The following is a 21,177-nucleotide window of genomic DNA, read 5'->3' on the forward strand; positions in this document are numbered from 1 at the left end:
GTAGTTTAGTTGGGGTTTTTGGAAGGGTTTGTTTGAAGTCATCAAATTTAAGATTAAGATCACATGATCTAAAATATACTTACATGATTCACTCACTATTAAAATTTAAGACTTGACAAAGAAATGGCTGTGGTTTTAAAAGATATTAGTATGAGAATTACATTTTTTTCAAATAATATAAAATATTTTTAATTACTATCGTACAAGCCCCAAATCTTTAAAAATCTTAAAAAATAAAATTCTTACCACTGCTAGATCATATTACACAAAAGTTTCTAAAAACAAATCAACTATCTTACCTTAACACAAAAATCTGGAATTATAGCTACATAAAAATTCCAGTCTTCCAGTCACTGAGATGGTTGTTTTTCAAAACCATTTTGCTTGGTTTTAATCCTATGTTTGGCTTCCAAAACCTGCTTCTTTCTACCTTTCTAGTCTTCTCTCACTTTACTGCCCTCCTTGTACTCTGTGATCCAGTGACACTTTGCTGTTCCTTAAACACAGCACTCCATCTCCTACCTCTAAGCATTTTTATTGTCCCCTATGCTTGAAATACCCTACTTCTTCATCCTCTGAATCCTCACCTCCCTTGCTTCCTTCAAATATCAACTAAAATCCCACCTTCAACAAAATCCTATGAGATTTCTTCTAATTTATTCTGTTTATATCTTGTTGTCTCCCCCATTAGGCTTGAGAACATGGACTGCTTTTCATCTTTCTTTGTATTCCCAATGATTAGCACAGTACCTAGTACATAGTAGGCTATTATTCAGTGCTAGCCAATGGACTATTATTGAAAATACCCTCTCAGTACTGTACCCTTTAACATTTTTTAAAAATTGTTCCCTGTCAAAAATGTCATTTCATTTTTTGAGTACACTTATTTTGTAAGACCCCTCTAGGAAAGGTATATTATGGCTAAGTATACCAATATATCATCAATATCTTTCTGTAAGTCTTTTACTTTTCAAAAAATTAGTTTTACAACTTTCTTTCCCCCTCTAAGAACTGAATGATTCTATGTGAGCAAAACAATTTAGTAATTAACTATTTATAAAGTTTAGCAAATTTTTCTTATATGAGGCAGGTTCAATGATATTGTACACTTACATCTGCATCCATGTGTTTAATTTCTCTTAGGATATTGGGAAACCTAAAGCCCCAGATCAAGACTGGCCTTCGGCAGTGTCTATAAAGATATGAGTTATCCTCCAATAAATCCTGTGAAAGGATATTATAGGACATGACTGTAAACTCAAATTTTTCCTTCTCATCTTTATATATTTGGTCAACATGTTTATCTCCTAGGATCTTCATGTTTTCTTTATTATGGTGACAGAAGTATTCCCAATGCCGCTTTATCACACCTGTCAAAATACAGTAGACAGAATATAAAGAATTCATCTTAAAAGCATAAATACATAAATGTATATATGTATATGTATATATACATACACACACATAAAAATTCTCTATATTTTAAGAGTTCTGACTTCTGACTTATTCTCTTCACTAAAATAACATTCTGTGTAGGCAAGAGTCTTCCCTGACACTAAAGAAAACTATTACCAAATCCAATTATCTATTCAGCTCCCAGTGATGTTCAGAGGAAGAAAAGAAGTTCGAGGACTTTTTAGGCACCTAAGTCCTTTAGGCACCATGCACCTTGTAAAAATTAAAAGTTTAGAAATAATAATAACTGGCATTTATATAGCACTCTAAAGTTGGCAAAGGACCCTACAGATATCATCTCATTGATGCTCACAACAACCCTAGTAGGGAAGCAGTCAATACAATGCCCATTTTACAAAAGAAGAAAAAACAAAGCTCAGAGAATGTGTGGGAATTTGGTTAGCTTTGGTGCCAGTAATTTCCAAACTTTTTTTGTTTAAGCCACCCGGCATCCTTCCTTTTCAAATTTCCTCAGGACAAGATCCACAAGTAATTTCATGCCAAAACAGCCCCTGTGTCTGGCATACTGGGAGAAATCCATGAGAAAAAAGGGACAAAGATGAAAATACTAAGGCAGCAGCTGTTTTGCTAAGCTGAAGCAGAGTGACCCCTGATCAGGAAGTAAGGCTAGCAAAACACACCAAGGCAAAAGTCAAGTGGTGTGGCATGGGCGGAGAGTTCTGGTTTAACAGCCATGGTGGGCAGGTCAATCTGGCATGAAGCAAATAGAAATAGGGTAGTTTATGCTCCATAAAATCATCAGGCAACCTGCAAGGTGAAGAGGCACAGCCTCAAATAGTAGCAGAGATAGGCATATCCACCGAGTATGACTGTCCTAAACATGTTCTTTCTTCTAACATTGGAAAGAATGTTAAGAAGGAACATTTCAATAATTTAGAAATGAGGGGGGTGGAGCCAAGATTGTGGCATGAAGGCAGCATTTCCTGGGAACTCTTCCCCCCCCCCCCAAAAGCTGTCAAATTATGACTCTAGCCAAAATTTGGAGGGGCAGAAACCACAGAAAGACTAAGTGATACAGTCCAAGATAACTTAGAAGTTCTGCTGGAAAGGTGTGTTTCACCAGGACTGGGAGTTGGAAAAAACCCCAGTCACAAGCACAACCCTGGAACAGCTTGAAGGACCGGGGGAAAAAATTCTGCTACACCAGAAGGAGTATGGAGTTAGGGAGCACCAGCTGCAGAACCTTCAGTGTGATTCTGGAGAAAGCAGCCCACACCTCCAGAGCACAGCCCACAGATGGTAAGGGGGTCAGGGGAGACTGCAGAAATTTCTCTGCTCTCCCTTGGGGTAGGACTCTACTATTTGCCCACTCAGATCCAGGTTGCAATTTGGACTTCCATACTAAGATAGCCTAGTAGGTACCCTCCTTACAGCTCCAGGGCAGAGGAAGTGTTGTGGTCATCTACATATCAAAGCACAGGCAAGAGAGCATAAGACCTTGGAGGAATAAAGGTTCCAGTGGGGTGTCCCCCCCCAAAAAAAAACCCAAAGCCTTGGAAGTGCTGTAAATTAGTCTTGGGCTGAGGAAATGAGTAAACATCAGAAAAAGAAGAATCTGACCACAGAGAATTACTTTAGTCCCATGGAAGAGCAAAACACATATTCAGAAGCTTCCATGTCCAAAATCTCCAAGAGAAATAGAAAATGGGCTCAGACTATGGATGAGCCCAAAAAAGACTTTGAAAAACAATTAAGGGAGGTGGAGGAAAAATTTGGAGGAGAAATGAGAGCAATGTAGAAAAATCATGAAAACCAAATCAACAGCTTGGTGAAAAATATATTTTAAAAAATACTGAATTACTGTGGCCTGTGTGGCCTTGGGCAAGCCACTTAACCCCATTTGCCTTGCAAAAACCTAAAAAAAAAATACTGAAGAAAATAATGTTAAAAACCAGTTTAGGTCTAACGGAAAAAGGAAAATAAAAGGCAAATGAGGAGAAAAATCCTTAAAAAAAAAAAAAGCATAATTGGTCAGCTGGAAAAGGAGATCAAAAAGCTCTCTGAAGAAAATAACTCCTTCAAATGCAGAATGGAACTAAAGGAAGCTGATGATTGCAAGAAAGCAGGAAGAAATAAAACTCTTCCAAAAAAATAAAAAGATGAAAATGTGAAATATCTCATTGGAAAACAACCGACCTCGAAAACAGATCCAGAAGAAATAATTTAAAAATTATTGGGCTACTCTTATAGCTCAAATATATGTTCCTGTGATCATCTGTAATATTATTTCTTGTAAAGTTATTGGAATTCCAAATGAAGGGCAAAAGGATAAGCAAAGATTAAGTATTACAATTAATATTGGCCTCAATGCCAATACCCTAACCCAATTACTGTACTTTTGCTTGGCCCTGAAAAGAGAATTCAGTCTTTCAAAGAGGAAAAAAAAAAATTATTGGGCTACCTGAAAGGCATAACCAGGAAAAGAGCCTAGACTTCATTTTTCAAGAAATAATACAGTAAAATTGCCCTGAGACCCTAGAAGCTGAGGGTAAAATAGAAATTGAGGGAATTCACTGGCCATATCCAGAAAGAGATCCCAAAAGAAAAACTTCCAGGAATATTATAGCCAAATTCCCAAACTCCCAAATCAAAGAGAAAATTCTAAAAGCTGCCAGAAACAAACAATTCAACTATCAGGGCTCCACAGTCAGGATTACACAGGATCTGGCAGCATCTACATTAGGGGCTTATAGGGATTGGAATTTGATATTCCAGAAGGCAAAAGATCTTGGTTTACAACTACCCAGAAAAACTGAACATCCTCTTTCAGGAGAAAAGATGGACTTTCAAACTTTCCTACTGAGACAACCAGAGCTGAACAGAAAGTTTGATCTCCAAGTACAGGACTCTGGTGAACCACAGAGGGGGTGGATGAGAAGGACTAACTATGAGGAACTTAATGATATTGAACTGTTTGTATTCCTGCATGGGAAGAAAATATTGATAACTCATAAGAACTTTCTCATTTAAAAGAGCTGTTAAAAGGAGCATATATAGACAGGGCACAGGAATGAGCAGAATATAATGGTATAATATAGTAAAAAGATGGAGTCAATGGGTGATAAAGGAAAGTACTGGGAGGAAGGGAAAGGAGATGAAGAAGCTAAGAAATTTCACATAAGAGTCAAGAAAAAGCTTTTTCAATGGAGTGGAAAGGGGGAAGGCAAGGGGGAATGAGGGAGCCGTCATTCTCATCAGAAATGGGTTAGAGAGGAAATAACATACACACTTAATAGGGCATAAAAATCTATCTTACCCTAGAGAAAAATGAGAAGAAAGGGATGGAATAAGGGGGAATGGGGGGAGGGAAGGGGGGAATAGGTGATGGAAGAGAGGAAAGATTGAGGGAGAAGGTACTCAGATACAACACACTTTTGGACAGGGCCAAGATGAAAGGAGAGAGAGAGAGAGAGAGAGAATAGAATAAATAAGAGTGGGGAGGATTAGAGTGGACGGAAATACAGCTAGTAATAGCAACTGTGGGAAAAATATTGAAGCAATTTCTTTGGTGGACTTATGATAAAGAAAGCAACTCACCCCAGAGACAGAGCCATTGGAATCTGAATACAGACTGAAGTACATTTTTTCCTCTCTCACTATTCTTGAGGTTTCTTAGGGTGGAAGAGCGGTTTATGTTTACTCTTATAATAAAATTATTGTAATAATAGTAATAATAAATTAAGGTTCACTTGCAAAAAAAAATGAATTCAATAATTTAAGAACTATAATCTTAGGAATCCAGCATTCAGACTGAACACTCAGAAGAATACTCTTTGCCCCTCCCTGCTACAAAGCACAAGGAATAGAGGCCCTGCGGTCATAGCATGGAAGATGTTTGGTAGATGTTGTCATTGCTGAGCCCATACCTTATAGTACATACATGGATACCTCAAGGACATATGTCCAGAGTAGAAAGGAAGGAAAATGATTCCTTTGAGTTTTGCAGGTACCACCTTGGATTCTTTTAACAACCATTTAACATATACCTCTATGTAATGCACTGACCTTGGGATTAGAGGAGATACAGAGATAATTCAGAGAAGTTGTTTGATCTAGCAACTATTTTTTATTGACATGAATATTAAAGATCCCTGAACATAAGTGGTTACCACTTAAAGGAGGAATGGAATTGATATTCATAGTGATATCACTTTATACATAGCCTTTGTGATTGTAATTAGGTTTAGTTACAATGCATTAACTATACACTTAATGTCTGCCACAGTTTTGATCTGTTCTCCACATCAGTGGAGGTCCTGATGACAGGGAAGTTGTTTGAAAGAATTTGAAATGTTTAGAAAAGCTGAGTTCAAAAACAGAGTAAGGGTAGAAGTTCTAGAACAGGTGTGTCCAACCCATGGTCCATTGGTCACATGTGGCCCTAAAAGCCCCCATTATATTACATTATTACTTTTATTACTGTATTCATTGGTCACATGGGTTGCATTGTAATCATAAATAAATATTAAATTCTTAAATTCTAGTTTTTGTTGGGCAATGAGGCCTAGAAGAGTTAAAAAGGTTGGACACCCATTCTCTGGAACATCTTAGAAGAGCTAACATTGGAGGAATATTTCCAAAATCCTCTACTATTTCAACCCTTTTCCTAAAACAAAAATCAGTTTCTGCAATGTCCCATACAAGCGATCTTCCAACCTCTGTGACTAACGCCAGTAACAAGACATTAATAAATTCAAAAGATAGTCCATTCCATTTTCTGACGATTCTTTCAGAAATTCTTTTCAATATTGATGATAAATCCTCCTCCCTCTAAATTTCCACCAACTCATCCCTGGGCTACATGATTCTCTTTCCAACCTTCCAAATCTTTCTTCCACATCAGTGTTTTTTTTTTGTTTTTTTGTTTTTAGTTTTTTTGCAAGGCAATGGGGTTAAGTGGCTTGCCCAAGGCCACAAGCTAGGTAATTATTAAGTGTCTGAGGTTGGATTTGAACCCAGGTACTCCTGACTCCAAGGCTGGTGCTCTATCCACTGCGCCACCTAGCCACCCGAACCACATCAGTTTTTTTATTTCACTATTACATTACCTAAAATCTCAACTATTCCTTTCTTTGTCGTTAATAAACACCCTCTCTTTAAAAACTGAGAATATTTCTGGGAGAGCTAGGGAATAGTTAATCCTGCACATTAGGAGAATAGTTTATGTCATTTTCCCCTTAATTTGATTGAGATAGAAGACAGAAAGTTTTTGTTGTTGTTTTGGGGGATTTTTTTTTTTTGAGAAGAGGAATGGAAGGCGATAGTGAGATAGACAAGTTTTGAATATAAAACATTTTAGGTTGAGAAAGTCCTGGGATCAGACCCCAAAGAAGAGTTTAGGGATGTGAAGGATCATTAGGGAGCAAGAAGAAACTACCAAAATGGAGAGCCTAAGAAGTATAGAGGGAAGGGAGAGAAATTTTATTATAATATATTGAAAAATCTCATATCTTAAATAGCCTACATTTTGAACATCAAGAAACCCATTACAGGAATATTCCATCCTTTTGGATTTAAATTAAAAATCTATGCAGCTGCAGAATACATTATTAGAAACAAATTGTACCTATTCAAAATTTGCCCAAGGTCCTGTACCCAAGAGAAAAAGAATCAATTTCTTTCTTCTTTCTCCCTATTCTTTGGATCTATAAGTTAGATTATTAATATTAGAATTTATCGACATTATTAGTTAAATACTATGTTTACTTAACATGTATACATACTATCCTTCCCTAATAGAATGAAAACTCCTTGAGAGTAGGGATTGTTTTACTTTTGTCTTTGTATCCCTCCCCAGTGGTAGTAGTATAGTACCAGGTACCTAATAAATATTTGTTTACTGATTAAAATAAGGTTTTGTAGTTACCAATTTAAAAGTTGTTTCTGTGGAAAAAATGACTCCAAAGGTCCAAATGAGTTTAAAAACTAACTTTTAGAATTCTACTCATTCATAAATACCTATGGTGCATTTAGCCACAAAATAACAAAAATTTATGTATGTATATAATATGTAAAGAACAAGACTCTGATTATGCAAGAATCTTGTAAGCTATAGTCACATAAATGGATAGTAAGAATATTGAAATGCCTTATTCAAATATGAAGGACAATGGTGTATCTACAGATGCAGGTCTATGTGCATACCTAAAAATTTAATAAGGATTTTACAATTCTTACTACTCATAAAGTTTATAAAATCATTTTCATAGTCTCTTGTTAGAACTAACTAGTGGTCTGTGGGAGTGATTTTCAAGCTTTCAGAGTTTGTGGAATTCTCCTGTTTTTTTTAATTTTATTTTTTATTTATTTAAGGTAACAGGGTTAAGTGACTTGCCCAAGGTCACACAGTTAGGCAATTATTAAGCATCTGAGGCAGAATCTGAACTCCGGTCCTCCTGACTCCCGGATGGGTACTCTATCCACTACACCACCTAGCTGCCCCTCTTTCTGTATTTTTTAAAGCAATTTTTTAACCTCTGAGATAGTATTAGAGAAAGGTCCAACTCAGACATAGTTTACACAATGTGATCTTGAGTGATCATTCTTTTTTCATTAAGCCTTCCAAAGTGACTAATGAAATGCTCAGATTCTAATCTTCAGTTATAATATGAGAACCACTGTAATAAATGTGGCTCTTAAATCTGTTATTCTGATAGTTATATAACAAAAATTTATATATATATATATAACCTACATATGTCAGAAAAAAATCATAATCAGAGGAAAGGAAGTGAGAAGCTTGATCCAATTTTTAGAACGCCAAATTAGTCACAATATTTATGCAAAATTCTCCAAAGTTTTACCTTGGGTAGAGTCATAATGACACTATTGTTCTCTTTATTGAAAATTCTTATCTTGCCATGAAATTTCTGACAGGACAAAAACCATTTTGCTACTCTGAGATCTTGGACAAATACCTCATCTGTAAAATGGGGAATTGGACAAGATCATCTCTAAATCTACAGTTTCGGGGCTAGGACACAGTGGATAGAACATGGGCTCTGAAGTCAGGAGGATCTGAGTTCAAATCAGATTTCAGACATTAATAATTGCCTAGCTGTGTGACTTTGAGCAAGTCACTTAACCCCATTGCCTCAAATAAATAAAATTTTTTTAAAAAAATTTAAATCTACAGTCTCCAAGAATTCTTGGGGAAAGTATGATCAGACATAATGAGTCAATTTGAAATAAAATACTTCCAAAATCTGACTGACCTTCGCAACAGGCTTAACCATCTTAGCTAGCCCCAGGTTTATAAGGAAAAAAATAAAGTAGATGTTATAGTTATTGCAAAGAATTTAAAAGGAGTTGGGAGAGGTATATCAAGAAGTAATTGATTTCTCAATGATTAAAAAAGAGGCAATTTCTTAAAAAGTGGAAAAGGATGATAGACACTGATAAGAATGGATATCCAAAGGACTGAAAAAAAATTATCAATCTGATATAACTTAATAAAACCTTTAACTTTATATTTATCTTTTGATGACCATCCAGTGAATAAAAATTTAATGTGTCCAAATATATTATGGCTGAATTAATACTGCAAGGCATACTAATAAACTGAAGTGGTCTTCAGTGTTGGAATTTCAAATAAAGCATACTTTTCTAATTAAATATATTTAAAAATATGTATCAATATTCTTTGAACTATTCACAATTAAATATTTTCTTATAACAAAAGTAGATGCTACTTGAAGGACCGATCTTTTTCTTCAAGTGCACTGAGCCTTCACTTAACACTCAGTCCAACTATCTTACTTTAATTTCTTACCATGAACTCATTTATCACCTTCAAGGTACTGTGCAACTATCAAGTATCTATGTGTATATACTAAGGCAATATCTGCACAAATAAAATTAAATGACAATCCCCAAGTCCAATTTAGGAAATATTTCCTACTACTCTATTTGTGGGGAAATGTTCATTAAATATTATAGAGTATATATACATTTATATAGCCATACAAAGGGGCAAGAGAAATACAAACAAGTCATTTCTAAAAAATTAAATGTTACTTTGTCATAACTAATTTCTCTTTTCAGTTACAAATATATCCCAATCATGAAAACACAGGTTTCCACTTTTACTCCAGGTAGCTGATTTTAAATAAAATAAAAATTAAAACAATTTTGGAAAGAAAGGCATTCTCTATAGTAGTAATTAGTGGGAAAACAAGTATGAATTGTCCCAAACACCTCTAAGAGTTCATTTTTTTTTCCAGGGTAGAATATAAAAATCCCAAGTTTCAATGGCTAAAGGTCATTTCTGCATCAAGGCACAGACTTTACCTTGGGTTTTTTGGCGTTTTGGTGATGGCTTATCTCCCTCAGAGTCCATGATAAAACTAGAAACGTGAAGCAAAGATGTATGTGTGAAGCTGTCAGGTCTCCAGTTCCAGTGCTGAAATTGACTTCTATTAGGCAGAAATAAACAAGGTGGTCTCCAGTTTAGTGCGCAATGCTGGCTGCTGAAGTATGGATAAGGAGCCCAAGAATAATTCCCAGGCCACCTCAAACAACTAGAGATGTGTCTGTTCCAGCAAAATCTTTGAGAAATATCCCATGGTGTAATCCTGTCTCTGTCCAGGCTCTGAAGGTGATAGGGTAACATGGGATATCTAAAAGAAATAAATATTGTAGTTAAGGTACCATGTTGGTTAAGTCACAATTAAGAGAATCAAACCATTAAATTATCAAGTGATCCCATTTTATCCAGTCTTCTCACACTGACTGCCCCCTTTGTCATTTCCTCTTACAATTATTTTCAATCTCTCCCTGTCTATTGGTTCAAATCCTACTGCCTATTTGTCTATGCCTCTCCCCATCCTGAAAAAAATCTCACTTGATCCTTCCACACTCTATATCTCCACTTAAAATACATGCTTTCACTTTCTCACTTCCTAATCCCTTATAATCTGGCTTCTGAATTTATCACTCTACTGATACTGCACTCTCCAAAATTACAAAAGATCATTTGGTAGCCAAATCCAGTGACCTTTTCTCAATCCTCATTCTTGATATCTGTGATCTTGGCTACTTCCTCCTTCTTGACTCTTTCTTGTCTCTTAAGTTCTGAGGACAGTACTCTCCTCAGGTTCTCCTATACCTGGTCACTCTTCTTTCTCTTTTGCTAGATTCTCCTTCAAGATCATGCCCTTTAACCATTGGTGACTCTCAATATTCTGTCCTGAATTCTCTTCTGTTCTCTCTCCAAACTACTTTATTGGATAATTTCATCAGTTCCTATGAATTTATTTGCATCTCTAACCTAATGATTTCAATTCTACCTTTCCTAACCTAATCTGTCTGGTGACCTCCAATCTCACATCTCCAATCGTCTTTCAGACATCTCAAACTAGATAACCAGTAAATATCTTAAATTCAGAATGTTCAAAACAGAATTTATTATCATTTTCTCTAAATACTCTCCCCTCCCTCCACCACATACACACACTTTCTCTAGTACTGTGAAGGGCAGTATTATCTTTCTAGTCCTTCAGGCTCCAAACTAGAAGTCATCCTGGACTCCTCATTATTTCTAACTCTGTATCCAAGCTGTTGTCAAAGCCTATCCATTTCACCTCTACATCTCTTGAATACAGCCCCTTCTCTCCTCCGACACTGCCATCAGTCTAGTACAAGCCCTCATCAACTCACACCTTGAATATGCAATAGCCTATTCATAGGTCTGCCTGTCTCAAGTCTCTCCCCAATCCAATCCATCCTCCATTATGCCACTAAAGTAATTTTCCTAAAATGCAGATGTGATTATATCATCTCCCTCCCTCTTCAATAAACTCCAGTGGTCACCTATTGCTTCCAAGATCAAAAACAAAATGCTCTGGTATTCAAAGTCCTTCATAATATGGCCTTCTCTTATCTTTTCAATTTCCTTATACCTTATTCCCTAATAAGTACTCTTTGCTCCAGTGACACTACCTTCCTGACTGAACAAGACATTCCATCTCTCAGATGCAGCATTTTCTCTAGCAGTCCTCTAAGCCTGAAAAATTCTCCCTCTTCAGAGTTTCAACTACTGACTTCCCTGGCTTCCTTTAAGTCCCAACTAAAATCTCATTTTCAAGGAAGCCTTCACCAACCCCTCTTAATTTTAATGCTTTCCTTCTATTAATTATTTCCTATTTATCCTAAATAGTTTGCCATATATACCCTGTTTTCGTGTTATCTTTCTCATTAGAAAATGGGATAGTAAGTTGTAAAAGGAAGACATAAAAGGGTTGCCTTGAATCAGTGAAGGGCTGTGTGATGTAAATTTGTAATGGACCCAGTCAGCACAATTCTGTGATTTTTCTGTATCTTCATTCAGTGGTTCACAGGTGTATGGGAATGAAGACAGTAGTTTGGTGGCAGTGATTCACTAAAGATTGGCAGGGTGCAACTGGTAAGGGATTCAGAAATTCCACAGGACAGTGGAGAGTTGAATGGTTCACTAAGGGGTTAAGACAGGTAAAAGAGGAAAGATTAGCAAGTGAAAGGGAAATGGCCTAGGAGAGGACTGAGAAGTCAAGGAATAGAGGTCACAGAATAGCTAAAGAGTAGGGTTTTGTAAGGGAAGATAGAGGGAGAGGTGGAAAGCCAATTGATTATGGTAAGATAGGTGGATTTTGAAATTCTTAAACATTAGTGCATTGAAAAACTTAAACATTAGTGCATAATGGCAAGATCAAAGGTATAACCATCTCTTTGTATGTGGCTGGGGGGGGGCAGAAGAAGTGTAGAGTAGATTGAGGAAATGAATGATTAAAATTTTTGATGTAAAGTCAATATGTATGTAGAAATTCCAAGTATATGAGTAGGAGATGGGAAGAAGAGGAAAAATTATGAAATATTCAAACTTGATGAAGGAATAGCAGTCACCAGGAATTCTGTAGACAATAACTTTATCAGGATTTTAATTGCATGAATCCCAAAGAAGGAGAGTTTACCAAGTGATAGAGGTAGGGGAGAACCTTCCTATAGCAGGAAGTATGAAATATTCCAACTCCCCCCCCAAGCAGCGAGCTAAGGAGAATGAGTGAGGTTCTGGCAAGTACTGGAAAAGATGGCTAGAGAGGCAGTATCATTAGTGAAGAGTCAGGTTTCAGTGGTTGTAGAAAATAGATGGGGCAGATTAAAAGAATAAGGATGAAAGGAAATTTGTTGCCTATAGAGTAGGCATTCTAAAAGGCACAGTGGAAGGTGTAAGTGGTGTTTGGTTGGGACTTTGTTATACAAGGATTGAGGAAAATGAGAATAAGGAATCAAGTGGTAGAAAATTAGGAATGGGGTTTAGATAATGATCTATGGGAGTTCAGAATCATTGAAATGTGTAAAGGTATATAACCAGATGTGAGAATGTTCATCAATGAGGGGAAGGTGTTACTCCTCTTCCCAGAGGAGGCTGAAGATCAAGCAGGATATAATCAGATGGAAGATCCCAATTCATTACTCTTCCCTCCAAAGGTTGGAGATTAGGCAAAGGGAGATGAAGTCGAACCTGCTCAGCAGGAGATGGAAAGCCTGAGTTCAAGGTGAAGTTGAGTTCCCTTCTCACAGGACACTCCTCACATCCAGGATGAGAGATCAAGCTGGCAGCCGGAGGTGGGAGATGCCTTAGATGTTCTTGTTGGCAGCAGGAGGTAAAAGTTGCCTTGGATGGTGCAAACGTTAATTGTGAAACTGGTTCCTAGTAGCCTTCCTTCAGTAGACATGTGAAGCCGGAGAAAGTCTTGCTCTTCTCACCTGAGGCTGCAGACCAGGAATCTTCAATGCAGAAACTCACAAATATCTAAATCTAAATCATCCCTCCCACTAAAATCCAGCTTGACATTTCCAATTGCTTTGCTAGATATTTTAGTAACATTTCAAACTCAACATGTCTAAAACATGACATCTTTAAATCACTAATTACCACATAATCTAATTATCACAGATTCAAAATTTCAGAATCATCTTGAACTCATTCCTCTGTGTACTGCCCTCTTCATCCAATTAGTTGTGACACACAATCTCTCACACACTCCCTTTCTCTTCACTCACCCTACGTCACACATCACTTTTGACATCAATTTCCAACTGGTCTTCCTGACAACATTCTCTCATTTCTCCAAGCCATCATTCACAGAGGTGCAAAAATAATACCCAGTGCCTGGCACATAGATAATTAATAAATGTTTCCTGATTGATTCTGACCATGCAATTCTCTGTCCCAAAAGTCTTTGACTACCAAATCAAAGCACAAACTCTTGACTTTGCACCAAAAGCCAGTTACAATTTAATGCCAACTTACCTTTCCAGTCTTATCATTCTCCTCCCTTTCTGGAATATAAGCTGGAAACCCTCTAGACCAACCCATTCTCCTAAAGGAATCCTATAATAGCCCTAAACAAGCTGCCAGTCATATCTAACCTTCACTGAAGACAATTATGGAATTTGGGAGCTAGAAGGGATCTCAGGACATCTACTACAAGCTCCATGAGGCAGCCCATTCCACTTTTAGCTGATACAAAGCTGGATGACTACTAGCTACTTACTCAAATCTTCCTGTCCTTTCCTACCTTTTATGCATTTGTACAGACCAACACAGTTAGAATAAACTGCCAAAAACAGTCTCTACCTGCTGTTAATTCTGCTCTCTTCAAAGTCCAAGTTGCCTTTTTCACTCAATTGGAATTGATCCCTCCTTAAATACATATTAATATTTTGTCTGGATCTCATTCTTATTACATTCCAACTTTTATCATATTTCATGGAATTGTTTTATTCTCCCCTTACATAAAAAAGCTCTTTTGAGTTAAAGAAATGCTAGTTATTTTTTCCCATCTGTGAATCCCCCACACTCAAAGCAATGTTATACATTTAAACATTTGTTTAATTTGAATCTTTAGGTTAGAAGATACATTTCTTCTTTTTTTACAAGTAAAGTAACAAGTACAAAGTTACTTATTTACTCACATTCATTTACTCATTTACTCACAGTGGTTGGGTGCTGAGCCTAGAATCAAGAAGATCTAAATTCAAACTGGCTTCAGAAACTTAGTAACTAAGTCACTAAATTTGCCACCATTTCTTCAACTGTAAACTAACATGGGTGGCTAGGTGGCACAGTGGATAGAGCACCGGCCCTGGAGTCAGGAGTACCTGAGTTTAAATGTGACCTCAGACACTTAATAATTACCTAACTGTGTGGCCTTGGGCAAGCCACTTAACCCCACTGCCTTGCAAAAACCTAAAAAAAAAAAACCACAAATAAAACTGTAAACTAACACCACCCCACCACCCAGGGTCATCCTGAGGATCACATAAGATCATTATTTGCAAACTATTTAGCCCACATAACTGATGCTACATAAAGGCTATAATTATGATTATTATCTGGCTGGCTACCTCTTCAACTAAATAAAATTTCATGTATTCCCCATAGTACAAAAGCACTAGATGATCTTAGTCATCCATCAGGGTCTCCTGAATTACTGAAAGTGTTCTTTCAGTAATCATAAACACATCTATAAAAACTGAAACTAAGGAATTTGGAAACTATTTAGAAAGCAGTTTTTCTAAAAATAATCTGATAAATCATGTCAATCAAAATACCATCACTGTCACCCTCTAGACAAGTACTTTAGCTTCTCCCCCCTAATTCTCAGAGTAGAAAATTGGAAATAACCAGGTGGGACAGTGGACAGAATGCTAGACTTACCTTAAGGAAGAGACCTGAAACTTATATCTTATTGTTTGATCTTGTTATCTCTTATACTTTTTCTTCCTTAAGGATATGATTTCTCTCTCATCACACTCAGTTTGGATCAATGTATACCATGGAAACAATGTAAAGACTGGCAAATTGCCTTGGGGAGGAGGGAAGTAAGATTAGGGGAAAAAATTGTAAAGCTCAAAGTAAATAAAATCTTTAAAAAAAAGTAAGCTCCCAATGCAGGTCTACACACCAATGCTTCCCCTACTACTACTACCAACAACCAAAAAAAAATAAATTGTTGCATTCAATTGCCTAAAAAAAAGAGACTGGCAAATTGCCTTCTGTGTGTGGGGGGGGAGTAAGATTAAAGGAAAATTGTAAAATTCAAAGTAAATAAAATTTAAAAAAGAAGGAAGAGACCTGAAACTTATATCTTATTGTTTGATCTTGTTATCTCTTATACTTTTTCTTCCTTAAGGATATGATTTCTCTCTCATCACACTCAGTTTGGATCAATGTATACCATGGAAACAATGTAAAGACTGGCAAATTGCCTTGGGGAGGAGGGAAGTAAGATTAGGGGAAAAAATTGTAAAACTCAAAGTAAATAAAATCTTTAAAAAAAAAGTAAGCTCCCAATGCAGGTCTACACACCAATGCTTCCCTACTACTAGCAACAACCAAAAAAAATAAATTGTTGCATTCAATTGCTTAAAAAAAGAGACTGGAAAATTGCCTTGGGGTGGGGGAGTAAGATTAGGGGAAAATTGTAAAATTCAAAGTCAATAAAATTAAAAGAAGAAGGAAGAGACCTGAAACTTATATCTTATTGTCTGATCTTGTTATCTCTTATACTTTTTCTTCCTTAAGGATATGATTTCTCTCTCATCACACTCAAGTTTGGATCAATGTATACCATGGAAACAAATGTAAAGATTGGCAAATTGCCTTGGTGGGGGGGGGGAGGAAAATTGTAAAACTCAAAGTAAATAAAATCTTAAAAAAAAAAGTAAGCTCCCAATGCAGGTCTATACACCAATCCTTCCCTACTACTACCAACAACCAAAAAATAAATTGTTGCATTCAACTGCTTAAAAAAAAAGAGGCTGGCAAATTGCCTTCTGTGGGGGGGGGGGAGTAAGATTAGGGGGAAATTGTAAAACTCAAAGTAAATAAAATCTTTAAAAAAAGTAAGCTCCCAATGCAGGTCTATACACCAATCCTTCCCTACTACTACCAACAACCAAAAAATAAATTGTTGCATTCAACTGCTTAAAAAAAAACGAGACTGGCAAATTGCCTTCTGTGTGTGGGGGGGGAGTAAGATTAGGGGAAAATTGTAAAATTCAAAGTAAATAAAATCTTAAAAAAAAGTAAGCTCCCAATGCAGGTCTATACAACAATCCTTCACTACTACTACCAACAACCAAAAAATAAATTGTTGCATTCAATTGCTTAAAAAAAAAGAGGCTGGCAAATTGCCTTCGGGGGGGGGGAGTAAGATTAGGGGGAAATTGTAAAACTCAAAGTAAATAAAATCTTTAAAAAAAGTAAGCTCCCAATGCAGGTCTATACACCAATCCTTCCCTACTACTACCAACAACCAAAAAATAAATTGTTGCATTCAATTGCTTAAAAAAAAAGAGACTGGAAAATTGCCTTCGGGGGGGGGGAAGATTAGGGGGGAAATTGTAAAACTCAAAGTAAATAAAATTTAAAAAAGAAGGACGAGACCTGAATCCGATCAACAGCAGGCACTACCTGTGCGATCCCGGCAAGTGGCTTAACTAGTAAGCAGCTATTCCTAGAAGCTGCGAAGCAAACGCTGCATGGAGGGACGCGCGGAAGCGGGGGACCCCGACTCTTCCCGAGGTACAGGGGAGACAACCGCGGCCGGCGGAGGCGAAGCGACCGGCCCAGGGCCACCCGGGCTCCCGAGAACTCCCGGGCCCGGCGGGGCCCACCCGGAGCCCGAGCCCTGCCACCACCGGGGGCAGGCGGGGGAGAGCGGGGGCCCCGCGGCCACAGCCCGGGGCGCCCCCCAGTCCGGGCCCGCCGGCCTCGGCCCCCCGCTTCCGCCTCCCCCAGCCCCGCTCGGGCCGCCCCCGCCTCCCGTCGGCCACACTGACCGGCCTCTGCCCACCGCACAGCGGCTGTAGCCCCTCCTCACACAGCGCCACGCTTCCATCCTCCGCCTCCCGGAGGGCTCCGGCCGCGGGCCGCTGTCCCTGCCTCGGCCTCGGCCGCCGACTCAGCCCCATCACCCCCCGGCCCGGCTCCGGCCCGAGCTTCAAAGCACGCCGGGAAATGTAGTTGCCGCCGGCGGGAGCGCCGCCATCTTATGACGTCATCCGCGCCAATCCCATTGTCCCGTTTAGAACACGTGTACAAAAACGGCCGGAAGTGCGACGTCTCGGTGGCCATGTCTGAACCTGGCGGCGCGCCCTGAGCTCTGCTTTAAAGAGACACAGACCATCGTTCGTTTGGGGACCTCCGGCGGCAGAAAGGCAGCGGGCCGGGGAGGATCTTCTGAAAGAAAAAAGCAATGGATTTGGTTTCCTTTCCTAACGTCCCCAGCAACCATCGTCGAGTCCAGTCACCCTCCTTTGGGGCCCTGCTATTGGCCCACACCGACCCGCGTGGAAAAGGGCTGTCGCTGGCCCGAGGATGCACGTGTCCGGCATGCTGGGGGCTCCCCGCCCGAGAACGGCCCACCGCCGCGGGAGTTCCTAAGCCCCCTCCGCGAAGCTGCGCGGGGGTGCCACCCGGAGAACGCAGGGAGCGCACACGCTAATGGAAACACGTTTCATTCCACCCATGCCCGCACCTGCCTAACTGCGGTGGGAGGGAAGGAAGGAGCCACCTGCGGCACTTGCGGTCCCCAACAGGTGTCCGGCTGCGACAACAGGTAGAGACACGGTCTAGCTGAATTGCCCTGGATAAGTCTCTCGACCTCCGCTTCAGTCTCCTCCGCTGCCACAAAAGGGTTCATGAGAAACCGTTCCCAGCTCCGAGGGTTACTGTGAGAATCAAATGAGATCAACTGCTTCAGCGGTACCCAGGCATTGAATAAAGCGCCATTTCCTGCCTTCAAAAATAATTGTTAAATAAGTGGCTAAATACATCGACTCCACATTCTTTACATATGTATCTAATTTGAACATCATCACAACCCTGTGAGGTGTTACTATTAGTATTCACTTTTAAGAGGCGAAAGTGACTTGACAGAGGCTATTAAAGTGCTTGAGGAAGGATTCAAACTCCTCTTTTCTTATAGTAATCAGTAATCAATAATAATCAAGTAAATCAATTCATAAATACCTACTATGGGTTAAGCACTGGGAATACAAAGAAAAACATAAACCAGTCTCTGTTCTCCAGGAACTAGTTTGAGACAATAGTAAACAATTGTTTACTAACAACTTAAATACAGTTAAAGTCAAATTGAAAAAATTAAATTGAAGATAAATCAGCTGAGGCACTTGCATTAAGGGGATCAGGAAGCCTTTTTTTTTGAAAGTCAATAGGGTTAAGTGGCTTACCCATGGCCACACAGTTAGGTAATTATTAAGTATCTGAGGCCGAATTTGAACTCAGGTACTCCTGACTCCAGGGCTGATGCCACCTAGCCACCCCCAGGAAAGCCTTCTTGCAGAAGAACATAAACGGGTGGCTTAGTGCATAAAGCACCGGCCCTGGAGTCAGGAGTACCAGGGTTCAAATCCGGTGTCAGACACTTAATAATTACCTAGCTGTGTGGCCTTGGGCAAGCCACTTAACCCCATTTGCCTTGCAAAAACCTAAAAAAAAAAAAAAGAACATGAACACTGAGACATGAAGCCGGGAGGTGAAAATGAGGAACAGAATTCCAGGCATGATGAAAATGACCAGAATGGGTGATGGAATATTTTATTCAAGAAACTAAGAGATCATTGTCACTGAATTAAGGAGTTTGTGGAAATGAGTAAGGTTAAAAAAAAATCCTGGGAAAAATGGATAGCTAGGTTGCAAAGGGCTTGAAATCTCAAAAAAGATTTTGTATTTGGTCCTGGAAGTGATAGGGAGTCATTGAAGTTCATTGAATGAGTGGCTGACAAGGTCAGACCTGTGTTTCAAAAAGATAAATTTGAGACATCGAAATGGAGCATGAATTCAAATGGAGGAGGAACTAGAAGCAGGAAGACCCATCAGCAGGTTATTTCAATAATCCAAGTTTGAGTAGATGAGGGTGATGGCAGAATCGGAGGTGAGGAGGGGGCGTATATATGAGAGATATTCCCAAAGCAGGAAAATAAATATTTGACAGTTGGATTTGGGGGGGGGAGATGGAATTTTCTGGTTCTGCTCATTTCAGCATCAGTTCATGCAAATCCCTCCAGACTTCCCTGAAATCCCATCCCTCCTGGTTTCTGATAGAACAATAGTGTTCCATGACATACATATATCAGTTTGCTAAGCCATTCCCCAACTGAAGGACACTTACTTGATTTCCAATTCTTTGCCACCACAAACAGGGCTGCTATAAATATTTTTGTACAAGTGATGTTTTTACCCTTTTTCATGATCTCTTCAGGATATAGACCCAGTAGTGGTATTGCTGGGTCAAAGGGCATGCACATTTTTGTTGATCTTTGGGTATAGTTCCAAATTTCTCTCCAGAAAGGTTGGATGAGTTCACAGCTCTACCAACAGTATAATAGTGTCCCAGATTTCCCACAACCCTTCCAACAATGATCATTATCCTTTCTGGTCAAATTGACCAATCTGAGAGGTGTGAGGTGGTACCTCAGAGAAGCTTTAATTTGCATTTCTCTAATAATTAATGATTTAGAGCATTTTTTCATATGGCTATGGATTGCTTTGATCTCCTCATCTGTAAATCTCATTTGCATATCCTTTGACCATTTGTCAATTGGGGAATGGCTTTTTAAAAAAAATATGACTCAGTTCTCTGTATATTTTAGAAATGAGTCCTTTGTCAGAATCACTAGTTGTAAAGATTGTTTCCCAATTTACTACATTTCTTTTGATCTTGGTTACAGTGGTTTTATCTGTGCAAAAGCTTTTTAATTTAATATAATCGAAATCATCTAGTTGGTTTTTAGTGATGTTCTCCATCTCTTCCTTAGTCATAAACTGCTCTCGTTTTCATAGATCTGACAGGTAAACTAGTCCTTGATCTTCTAATTGCTTATAGTAATGTTTTTTATGTCTAAATCCTGTAACCATTTGGATCTTATCTTGGTAAAGAGTGTTAGGAGTTGGTCTAATCTAAGTTTCTTCCATACTAACTTCCAATTTTCCCAGCAGTTTTTGTCAAAGAGAGAGTTTTTATCCCAATAGCTGGACTCTTTGGGTTTATCAAACAGCAGATTAGTATAATGTATAATTGTCTCCTGCTTTTGCACCTAGTCTTCCACTGGTCCACCACTCTATTTCTTAGCCAATACCAAACAATTTTGATGACTGATGCTTTATATTGTAATTTTAGATCAGATAGGGCTAAGCCACCTTCTTTTGCACTTTTTTTCATTCAGCTCCTTGGCAATTCTTGACTTTTTACTTCTCCATATGAATTTACTTACAATTTTTTTCTAACTCATTAAAGTAATTTTTTGGAATTTTGATTGGTAGGGCACTAAACAGGTAGTTTAGTTTTGGTAGAATTATCATTTTTATTATATGAGCTCTACCTATCCATGAGTGTCCGGGGTCTTCTTCCCCGGACCCCCGAGTGAGCTCCTCAGTGGGCACTGCATCGGGCGTCCCCGGTTTTTCCCTCCCCCGGGGATCAGCGAGGAGGGACTCAGGCAGACACGTCTTCAGGAGGCATATGTTTTATTAGGTGCAGAGGGATCCCCCGAATAGCTCAGGGCGCTGGATAATATAGGGAGTTATTTCCGGGCTGCCACCCCAATCCGCCCCGAGGGCAGAACCTACCACCCGATTGGAGCAAGCGACACAGGCCAACCAGGCGAAGCCACGGCTCCCCTTAAGGAGCCGTG

General features: G+C 38.8%; 1 protein-coding gene across 5 annotated transcripts in view; it reads right to left on the reverse strand.

Annotated features, from left to right (window-relative positions):
- ANGEL2 (angel homolog 2) overlaps positions 1-17,419 on the reverse strand; it is a 28,993-nt gene extending 11,574 nt beyond the window's left edge. Inside the window, exons 1-4 of one of the 5 annotated variants that reach the window (XM_074222632.1) lie at positions 17,343-17,419; positions 12,974-13,224; positions 9,766-10,094; positions 1,114-1,370 (exon numbers count right to left, since the gene is read on the reverse strand). In XM_074222632.1, coding sequence (XP_074078733.1) covers positions 1,114-1,370; positions 9,766-10,087 — 579 coding nt within the window. In that variant the 5' untranslated portion in view covers positions 10,088-10,094; positions 12,974-13,224; positions 17,343-17,419. Of the gene's footprint in view, positions 1-1,113; positions 1,371-9,765; positions 10,095-12,973; positions 16,905-16,933; positions 17,252-17,301 lie in introns of those variants that run through there. The other 4 variants (XM_074222630.1, XM_074222633.1, XM_074222634.1 and 1 more) reach the window with 4 other exon arrangements.
- Positions 17,420-21,177: the final 3,758 nt, after the last annotated feature.

The sequence above is a fragment of the Macrotis lagotis genome, chromosome 2, assembly GCF_037893015.1.
Source record: "Macrotis lagotis isolate mMagLag1 chromosome 2, bilby.v1.9.chrom.fasta, whole genome shotgun sequence".
In the NCBI taxonomy this organism is placed as follows: Eukaryota; Metazoa; Chordata; class Mammalia; order Peramelemorphia; family Peramelidae; genus Macrotis; species Macrotis lagotis.